The sequence below is a fragment of the Ochotona princeps genome, chromosome 6 (assembly GCF_030435755.1).
Source record: "Ochotona princeps isolate mOchPri1 chromosome 6, mOchPri1.hap1, whole genome shotgun sequence".
NCBI classification, from domain to species: Eukaryota; Metazoa; Chordata; class Mammalia; order Lagomorpha; family Ochotonidae; genus Ochotona; species Ochotona princeps.
In genome coordinates this window covers 31,323,889-31,334,245 of record NC_080837.1, presented here as the reverse complement: position 1 = coordinate 31,334,245, position 10,357 = coordinate 31,323,889, and the positions used below count along the sequence as shown (strand labels likewise).

The following is a 10,357-nucleotide window of genomic DNA, read 5'->3' as shown; positions in this document are numbered from 1 at the left end:
GTCATGATGTATGAGGGGAACTTCAAAAAGTTAATGGAAAAGTGCATATTATGAAATACCCATGCAAGGATGTCAGTTTTTTACACCAAAATACCCTTTTAATCCCATTGTTCCATGAACTTTTTAGTGCACTCAGTATTTTTATTGCAAGTTATGTTCCTGAGAGATTTAGGCCTAATTTTCCTGTAGTAAAATTCTGCTGCTGTCATAAAGTGAATTGAGTATTTGTTCTTATATCCTCCACTTCCTTTTATTCTACTTTTGTCCTCTTCCTTCCAACCCTTCCACAGTCTGTGGCTTACCTTATAACATCAGGAAGCAGTTGTTTATCACCCCTTGAAGACTGTCTGCCCTTTCCTCACTCCAATTAATTTTAGGATATGTCTTTGGTTTCACACAGCTGCTCTACTAGGGTATAGGTTATTTTATCTTTTGGGTATTGATTGACTCTCCTTATTTCTGTATTCATGTCTTTCCTTAGCTCTAGAGAATGAGAGCTGTTTTCTCAAATTTATTTTTTAAGATTTGTTTCATTTTTACTGGGAAGTCAGATATACAGAGAGGAAGAGAGACAGAGAGGGCGATCTTACATTTGATGATTCACTCCCCAAGTGCCGCAATGGCCAGAGCTGTGCTGATCTGAAGCCAGGAACCTGGAACCTCTTCCAGGTCTCCCACACAGGTGCAGGGTCCCAAGGCTTTTGGTCCTCCTCGTCTGCTTTCCCAGGCCACAAGCAGGGAGCTGGATGGGAAATGAGGCCTGCTGAGATTAGAACCAGCGTCCATATGGGATCCTGGCTGCTGCAAAGTGAGGACTTTAGCAGCCACTAGGTTACCGCGCTGGGCCCTCTCACATATTTTAATGTAGTGTTATAAAATGCTCAAATTATGGTTATATGGCCTCATTCCCAATTCCAACAAACAAACAAACAAAAAGACAACTGAGTGTTGGGTTGCAGTAGATTAAACCATTGTTCTAGATTCCCGCATTCCTTATCAGAATGCGGTTTTGAGTCCTAGCTCCTCTGCTTCTGATCTGGTTTCCTGCTGTTGTGCCTGAGAAGATAGCATATGTTGGCCTTTGGGTTGCTGCCACCCATGTGTAAGACCTGACCTTGTCCTGGCCCGGCCCTAGCTGTTGCAGGCATCTGGAGAACTAGTGAATGGAAGGTTTCTCTCCTCTCTCTCCCTCTCTCACTACTTTTTAAACAAATGAATGAAAAATTTTAAAGACATATTTTAAACCTTTAGGGTTACAACAAATCTTTAGCTTTGCCTTCTCAGGAAGGTACAGTCTTCCACATTGTTATGTCCCCTGCTCTGATCCACACATTGTGTCATTAACATCCTCATCTGGAGTCGCACATCTGTTACAGTTGATGAGCCTCCATTAGATACAGCATCGTTATCACCGGAGGTTCAACCTGGTGTTGAACATTCAAACATAGTTTGAATATTTATCATAGAGAATATTTCCACAGCCCTGGAGACCCTCTGGGTTCTTCGTATCGAACATTTCATCCTCCCTCATTTCCAACTCTTGGCAATCGCTGCTGTGTTGTTTGTTTTTGTTTTTTTTCAATATTCAGTGATTTGAGGGAAGAGAGAGAAATGGCCTGCCTCCATCTGCAGGTGCTGCAGCCCGGCTCCACCCTGCCCAACCCCAGTCCCAGGTCTTGCCGGTGGTTACAGCAGCCTAGCTCAGCCTGTCCTCCCCCAGCCCCCAGGTGAACTGGTGGGTGTTTCAGTTCAACCTGACCTGGCTTGCACCTTATCCTGGCTTTCACTCATGCCAGTGGGTGCTATGGACTGGCCCAGATAGTTTTGCCCTAGATCCAGTCTACATATGTGCTAATTGGTACTGCATCTCACCCCGGCCTCACCTGCCCCATGCTCCGGCAGGTGCTCACATGCGGAATCAGGCCTAGTAAGGGAGTTCCCCAAGTTCCCCTACCAGCCTTGGGAATCACGCATACTAGCAAGCACTGTGGCCCAGCAGGACATGGCTGGCCCCCAATCCTGGCATTCACCACAGTGGGTACTGTGGCCTAGCTTGACTGGCCTCTACCCATTCTGGCTCTCACCGGTGGATGCTACAGCCTAACGCAACCTGACCCACCCCCAGACCTGGCTCTCACGTGACCCAGAGGGTACCTGTCCTAGCCCGGCCTGTACCATACTCATTCTGGCTCTTGTGAGCCTCCCCGTGTTCTGGAGCCTAGCCTAGTCCAGCCCTCTCCCAGACCCAGCCCACATGCTTGCAGATGGTTGCTGCAACCTTTCCCAACCTGGTGCACCCACAGCCCTGGCTCTTGCATTCACCAGTGGGAACTGCAGCTCAGCAGGGGAGTCTCCAAAGTTCCTGTCCCAGGCCCATACAAGCCCAGATATTACACATGCTGGTGAGTGCTCAATCCAGCCTGGCATGACTCACCTGCAGTCTCAACTCTTGCTCGCAGGTATTGTAGCCTAGCCCAACCGGGTGTGGTGCACAACCAGTCCTGGCTCTCCTGCATGCCAGTGGGTGTTGCGGCCTGACCCAGCATGGCTTGCTCCCAGGCCCAACTCACACAAATGCTGAGGAGTGCAGCAGCCCTGTCCCGATTGACCAGTCCCCAGCCTAGATGTTATGTTTAACACTGGGAGATGTGGGCTATCCGGGGAGTCCTCAAGTTCCCCTGCCAGGCCTGCTTCCAGTCCCAGATTCCACAGTGCCAACAGATGCCATGGCCCTGCTTATTTTTTCCAGTCCCAGCCTTGTCATGTGTCGACAAGTGCTTCATCTTGGATTAGAATCCTACCAGCTCCCACTCCTGCAAGTGTCAGGTGAGTTCTAAAGTCAAGCCTGGGGCCCGGTGCGGTACCCTAGCAGCTAAAGTCCTCACCTTGAATGCACTGGGATCCCATTTAGGTGCCAGTTCTAATCCCGGCAGCTCCACTTCCCGTTCAGCTCCCTGCTCGTGGTCTGGGAAAGCAGTCAAGGAAGGCCCAAAACCTTGGATGCTGCACCCACGTGGGAGACCTGGAGGAAGTTCTTGGCTTCTGGCTTTGGATCTGCGCAGCTCCGGCCAGTGCCGTCATTTGGGGAGTGAATTATCGGATGGAAGATCTTCCTCTCTGTATATCTGACTTCCCAATAAAAATAAATAAGTCTTTTAAAACACAATAAAATAAAGTCAAGCCTGGCTCAGCCCATCACCACCCGCAGCTCTCACACAAACTTTAGGGTGCTGGAGTCCCGCAGGAGTAAGCCTACAAGTCCCCTAAAAATGTACCCCCAGATTCATTTCTTTTGACTCCTGGTAGGTGCTATAGCGCAGCCTGACATGGCACGCCCCCTGTTCTGATACAGGCAGTGCAACCTGGCACAGCCAGGCATGCCCCCTAGCCCCAGCTTTTGCATTTACCGATGGACAACAGATGATGCTACTTAGGTCAGGCTAGGTCTCCCACATGGGTAGGTGCCTTGGCCCAATTCAGACATGCCCTCTGGTTAGTTCCTCCCTTCTGAACCACTCCATTTCAGCTCCCCAGCCTGTCTGTGAGTGCAATAGCCCAATCTGTGGAAGTCCCATGAAGCCATTCTTCCCCTGTCAAACATGCTCTCAGCTGCTCTAGCATGTCCCCAGACTCTCTTTCCTGGGCAATCTGTAGCTCCCCAACCTGGGGCTGGAGTGGCATGTTCTGGCCTAGCATCCCTGCCTGGCCTGGCATCCCTACCTTCCCCACATAACCTTTAAAAAAATAGAATAGGCAATTATCCACACTGGTATAGTTAGCACACAGTTGGCATCGAGGCCCAGAATGCCTGCCAGCTGTCGACGGCTCTTCTCCCAGCAGTGTAACACTTCCCTAAGTAAGGGCCACCTAGGCGGTTGCCTACAGCTGGGCTGTCCCTTTGATCTTTATGCCTTTACTCATGCCAATATCACACCGTCTTGATTATCACAGCTTTGGATTAAGTTTTGAAATTAAAACTTGCGAGTCTTCTAAAGTTGTCTTCTTTCAAGATTATCTTGGCTACTCTGAATCATTTGCATTTGCAAGTACATTTTAGAATTAGCTTGTCTTCACAAGTATGACAACTGAGATTTTAAGGGATTTTACAATGAGTAGATCAACTAGGGTAACTTTGTCATCTAAACAATGTTAAGTATTCCAATATAAGATGAACAGATTTTTCTATATATAAGCATCCAGTGATATAATTTTAATGTACAAGTCTCACCCTTCAAAACTTATGTATTTTATTATTTTTGATGCCATCATAATTTCTTAACTTTTGGATTAAATATTGGTAATACGTGTAAATGTGATTTGGGGGTATTTATCTTAAACATTGCAACTGCTCAACTTGTTTATAAATCCTAGCAGTCATACGTTCCTTAAGACTTGTGAAAAAGAAGTTTGCAAAATATCCTCTGTGAATAGAAATAGGTTTTTTTCCTTTTTTTAAGACAAAATTTATTTATTTATCTAATTTATTTATATTTATTATATTTATTTTTGTTGGAAGGACAGATTTACAGAGAGAATTAGAGACAGAGAGAAAGATCTGTCTGCTGGGTCACCCCCCCCCCCCAGGTGGCCACAAAGGCTCCAGCTGAGCCAATACAAAGCCAGGAGCCAGGAGCTTCTTCCATTCTCCCAAACGAGTGCAGGGTCCCAAGGCTTTGGGCCATCCTGCACTGCTTTTCCAGGCTACAAGCAGGGAGCTGGGTTGGAAGTGGAGCAACTGGGACATGAACTAATACCCACATGGGATCCTAGTGCAGGCAAGGCGAGGATATAGCTACTAGGCTGTTGTGCTGGGTCCAACATTTTCCTTTCTGATCTAGATACTTCTATATTTTTTTGCTGGCCAACTTGCCCTAGCCAGAACTTCTACTACAGTGTAGGAAGAAATGTCAAGGGTAGACATCCTTGTCTTATAGCTGATCCTGGCAGGAGAACTTTGAGTCTTAATTCTAACCTTTGACTTACCATTGAAATATTAAGTATGAGCTTAGCTATAGGTATTCTAGGTGGGCTTCGTCAAATTTTATAAGTTACCTTGTATTCCTTCTATTAAATCACACCTTTAAGTTTGAAAGTATTCTGAGTTTTTTTGTGTGCGTTTATTGAGCTGACCATGTGGATTTTATCTCTAATTTCACATTGATTTCTAACTTTGAAACAATTTTCAGATCCTTAGTCATGTATTTTGTTTTGTTTTCATGTTTTACTGATTTGTTTTCATTTTGTTGGGAAAACTGAGAGAGAAGCATACACATCCTCCACCTGTTAGTTTACTCTCCAAATAGCTGTAAAACAGCCGGGGCTGGACCAGATCAAGTCCCGGAGCGGGGAACTCATCCAGGTTTTCAGTGTGCGTGGCAATGACCCCAGTACGTGGGCCATCACCTGCTGCCTCCCAGGATGGAAATTAATAGGAATTTGGAATCAGAAGGGGAGTGGTTGGGTCCTGAATCAGGCTCTCTTCTGTGATACAGGCATTCCAAGTGTCATCTTCATTGCTGAGCCAATACTCCTGGTAATAGTGTTTATTGCTTTATTATATGCTATTGGGCTGTTTGTTCATATTCTGTTTGGAAGGTGTTGATAATGGATAGCGTGTTGATTTGCTAGGGCTACCACAAGAAGTAATCACAGAGTAGCTTAAAATAGGAGAAATTTCTTTTCTCACAGTTTTGAAAGCTGAAAGTCCCAAATCAAGGTATGCATTCATATTTCCTTCTGCCATAATCAGTATCACTTCATTTGAACTTCATTTTAAAGATCACATCTGCCAAGACCTGATTACCAAATAAGGTATGTGAACATACCTTGGTGGGGAGCAGCTCCCATTCTTATTACAAATGCAACAATTAGCATGTTTCTTTTTTGGTGATGTTTTTGGTTTTGGCATCATGAGCACAGAACTGGTAGGAAGTGTTCCTTCCCCTATCAATTTTGATAAGAGCTGTAAAGGTTGTTTCAGTTCTTTTTGTTTGGTTGGTTTTTTAAATGCTTGGTAGAGATACAGTGTGATATATTTTTTAAAGATTTAGTGATTTTTATTGGAAAGTCAGCTATACAGAGAGAACAGACAGAAAGGAAGAGCTTCCTCCCACTGGTTCACTCCCCAAGTGGCTGCAACTGCCAGTGCTGAGCTGATCTGAAGCCAGGAGCTCTTCTGGATCTCCCACGTGGGTGCAGGGTCCCAAGGCTTTAGGCAATCCGTCTGCTTTCCCATGCAACAGCCAGGGAGCTGGATGAGAAACAGGGCTGCCAGGATTAGAACCAGCGCCCACATGCAATTCCAGCACGTGCAAGGCGAAGACTTTAGCCTCTAGGCTACCACACCAGGCCCCAGTGTGACATTTCAGTAATGTTTACAATGTGCACTGAATATGTTAAGATAATTAACATTTCTCTCTCCTTGCCTTTACTTGATGATTTGGGCCTCTGAGCTCTGTACTGTCTAATTATATGCAGCTACTAAATGTTAATCAAGTTTTAAAAAATGTTTAGGGAAATAGAATTGCCAGCCATCCTGATTTGATCTTTGCATGTTGAATATATGCTTTGAGTTATCACATTGTGTTCCATAAATATACACAAAAAATTTAAAGAACACTAGTACATGAATTAAGATTTTGTTCTTAAATATTTAGCAGCATTTTTTTTTTCAGAAAGTTTTTGAGTACTAAATCAGTCACTTTGTTGTGTGTTCAGATTTTTTACTTCTTCCTCTTTTCTTAGTATTTGTTCTGTTTACTTGAAAGGCAGCGTTACAGAGAGCAAGGGAGAGAGAGGCAGATCTTCCTCCCTCTGGTTTGTTCCCCAAACACTTGCCATCGCTAGAGCCGGGCCAGTCTGGAGCCACAAGTGTTCTGGATCTCCCATGAATGTTCAGGACCCAAGTACTTGGATCATCTTCTGTTTTTTTCCCAGACACATTAGCAGGGAACTGGATCTGAAATGGAGCAGCTGAGACTCAAACCAGTGCCCATATGGTAGGTCGGTACTGCAGATGATGGCTTAACTTGCTACGCCTCAGGTCTGGCCCTTTCTGTTTCTTCTTGAATTAGTCTTGGTAGTTTGTGTCTTCTTAGATGTTTCTTTATTCAATCCAGATCCTCTCTTTTGTTGGCCTAGTATAGAGAAGTCTGCATGTCCATGGGTTATGAATTTGTGAACCCCATCATTTGGGTGCAGCAGCATATGCATAGTTCATATGCAAACACCATGCTGTTTTCTAGAAGAGATTTGAGCAACCTCAGAGACTTCTGCAGCCAATTCCCCAAGGATCCCAAGGGATGCTTGTGTTCATTTACATTGTTGTAAGGTCCATAGTAATATATCTCTTTGTTTTCAGACTTTAGTAATTTGTATCTTCTCTTACTTCTGGTCAGTCTAACTGAATAACTGTTAACTGTAACATTTTCAAGAATCAAAAGTTGGTTTCTTTTTCTTTTTTGTTCTCTATTCTATGCATCTTTGTCCTAACATTCATTATTTCCTTTCTTCTGCTTATGTTGGATATAGCTTTTTCTTTTTCTAGTTTCTTCTCTTTTAAAAATGTATTTATTTTTATTGGAAAGGCAGATTTACAGAGAGAAGGAGAGCTGGAGATCACTGGTTCTCTCAAAATGTTTGCAATGGCCAGAATTGAGCCGATTTGAAGCCAGGAGTCTTCTCCACATCTCCCACGTGGGTGCAGGCTCCCAAGACAGTAGCCCATCCTCTACTGCTTTTCCAGGCCTTACGTAGGGAACTGGGTGGGAAGTGGAGCAACCGGGACATGAACTGGCACCCATAAGGCATCCTGGCACTTGCAACATAAGGATTAGGCAATTGACCCATCATTCCAGGCCCTCTAGTTTCTTAAGGAGGAAAATTTGGTTCCAGAATTGAAATTTTTCTTGTTTCATGAGGACATTCACAATTTTAAATAGTGAAAAATGAAATAACGTATAAAAAGGTACTAACTGGGTTTTTACAAATGGGAGTGAACCTCTCCATATGACAAGGCAGGTAACTGCTTTTTAATATTTTCTGCATTGCTATTTCATTGATATTCATTGTATTTAACTTTGTGTTGAGGCTTCTCTGTGGTCTGGACTGATTTTCTAGGACATGAAAGTCTCATACGAATGAGGCTTGGTTCCCGAGCTCATTCAGCTTTGCATTATTTGTTTTGTGGCAGAGGAAAACCAAGGGATGTGTCCTCTTTCTGAAGCCAAGTTCTTCCCCCATATTAGAAAGGAAAGTAAAATTCTTTGCTCACTGCTAAGAAGAAGTGTCATTTTCACATGCAGGATTGTACTTTATAATTTTCTGATTAACTGCAAATTCAATGGTAAACACCGTTGGATCAGTTAAGTTCAAGCAGAAACCAGGCAGTTTTCCTCCTCCTGGATGATTCTGTTTCACTCACCAATGCTGCTAAGTATCCACTTCTATCCTAGAAGCTGTATGCCTCAGAAGAGAAGCAATGAGAAGCCCCTGTAGACTCGAGAGAAAGCCTCCTAGTAGTACTCAACAAGCCGCCTTGGTGGGTAGAGGGGCCAGGGCCCAAGATTTACAACAGCCACAAGGCCATCTCTATCCCGCCTGGAAGTCCTTGGCTGACCTGACGGCAGTGGACGTTCCGACCCAGCAGAACCGTTTTGAGGTTGTCTACAACCTGCTGTCCCTACGATTCAACTCCCGGATCCGGGTGAAGACCTACACAGATGAGTTGATGCCCATGGAGTCTATTGTCCCTGTGCACAAGGCCGCCAACTGGCACGAGAGGGAGATCTGGGACATGTTTGGAATCTTCTTTGCCAACCACCCTGATCTCAGGAGGATCCTGACAGATTACGGCTTCGAAGGACACCCTTTCCGGAAAGACTTGCCCCTGTCTGGTTCCGTGGAGTTGCGCTATGACGATGAGGTGAAACGAGTGGTGGCAGAGCCTGTGGAGTTGGCCCAAGAGTTCCGCAAATTCGACCTGAATAGCCCCTGGGAGGCTTTCCCAGGCTATCGCCAGCCTCCAGAGAGTCTCAAGCTTGAAGCCGGGGACCAGAAGCTAGAAGCCAAGTAGCTCCCGGCACGGCCTGTGCCTCCCCTGATGTCTCTCATCCACAACCGAGTGGATGATTATTACATAACTTCACTCCCCATCTTCCTGTATCTTATCAACATAAGACAGTGTAAGGCTGGAAGGCTAACATATTTAATCTTCTGGGATACTATCAAGTACATTCATCAGAGTTTGGGGTAAATGGGCCTTGAACATGGTTGACGTAAGTACACAGTAATCCTTATGATGGAGAACTTTCTCAGCAGGGCTGTCCTCATCCTTTTTGTTCTGAGGATCAATTGGCTACCTCCATATCACCTGTTTCCTAATTGCCCTCATTTCCGATGCATCTTCAATGCCAGAAGTGCCTCTGGTGAAAGCTCACCAATGGTCCATACTCCTCATGTCGGTTTTCCCTGCTCGCGGCCCGTCTCGACTGTCCGCAGAACTGCAAGTTACAGAGGATGAAAATAGTGCAAGCCGAAAGTCAAGTGCAATGTTAATAATTGTACTTGAAGATTCAGAGAGCCTCCCTAGAGGTGCAGATAACTCTGCCTGCATGTAAAACCCATGGCTGTCCTCATGGTGCGATGGGCAGGAGTAACTTCTCAAAAGTGAAAGTGAAGTTCCTGTTGTGTAGATACGCCTCCACTTGGAGATACGGGTTACAGAAACCGTGTTTCCATGTTGTTCTTTCCTGGCTGTGAAGAGAATGAAAAATGTGGGAGGGAAAGAAGAAACAGAAATTTTCAGCAGGAAAATGCCCTCCAGGAAAAAAATTATATTGAAAAATACATTTCCTTATAAGCACTGAAACACTTCTACATGAAGAGGATTTTTAAAGATTCACAAGACTTCATTAAGGCACAGTAATAACTATGAAAGTATGATATGGAGAAATTTGAGATTTATAAATTATTAAATACATTTTGTTTGATCCTAATTTTTATATTACATATATATTTTTAAGATTTGTTGTATTTTTATTGGAAAGTCAGATATACAGAGGAGGAGAGATAGAGAGGAAGATCTTCCGTCCGATGATTCACTCCCCAGTTGAGCGCAATGCCTGATGCTGCGCCAATCTGAAGCCAGGAGCCATGAACCTCTTCCGGGTCTCCCACGCGGGTGCAGGGTCCAAAGGCTTTGGGCCGTCCTCGACTGCTTTCCCAGGCCACAAGCAGGGAGCTGGATGGGAAGTGGAGCAGCCGGGATTAGAACCAGCACCCATATGGGATCCCGGCGTGTTCAAGGCGAGGACTTTAGCCGCTAGGCCACGCCGCCGGGCCCCGATCCTAATTTTTA

General features: G+C 44.9%; 1 protein-coding gene across 1 annotated transcript; it reads left to right on the top strand.

The window, feature by feature from the left end:
• The first annotated feature begins 8,479 nt into the window (after positions 1-8,479).
• LOC101516156 (NADH dehydrogenase [ubiquinone] iron-sulfur protein 3, mitochondrial-like) lies at positions 8,480-9,117 on the top strand. The gene has a single exon (XM_058665284.1). It carries the CDS (start codon positions 8,480-8,482, stop codon positions 9,071-9,073), a length of 594 nt encoding a protein of 197 aa, XP_058521267.1. The 3' UTR covers positions 9,074-9,117.
• Positions 9,118-10,357: the final 1,240 nt, after the last annotated feature.

What these genes read in the sequence shown, in the direction of transcription:
- LOC101516156 (XM_058665284.1), top strand. Translation starts at nt 8,480, where the DNA reads ATGAGAAGCCCCTGTAGACTCGAGAGAAAGCCTCCTAGTAGTACTCAA.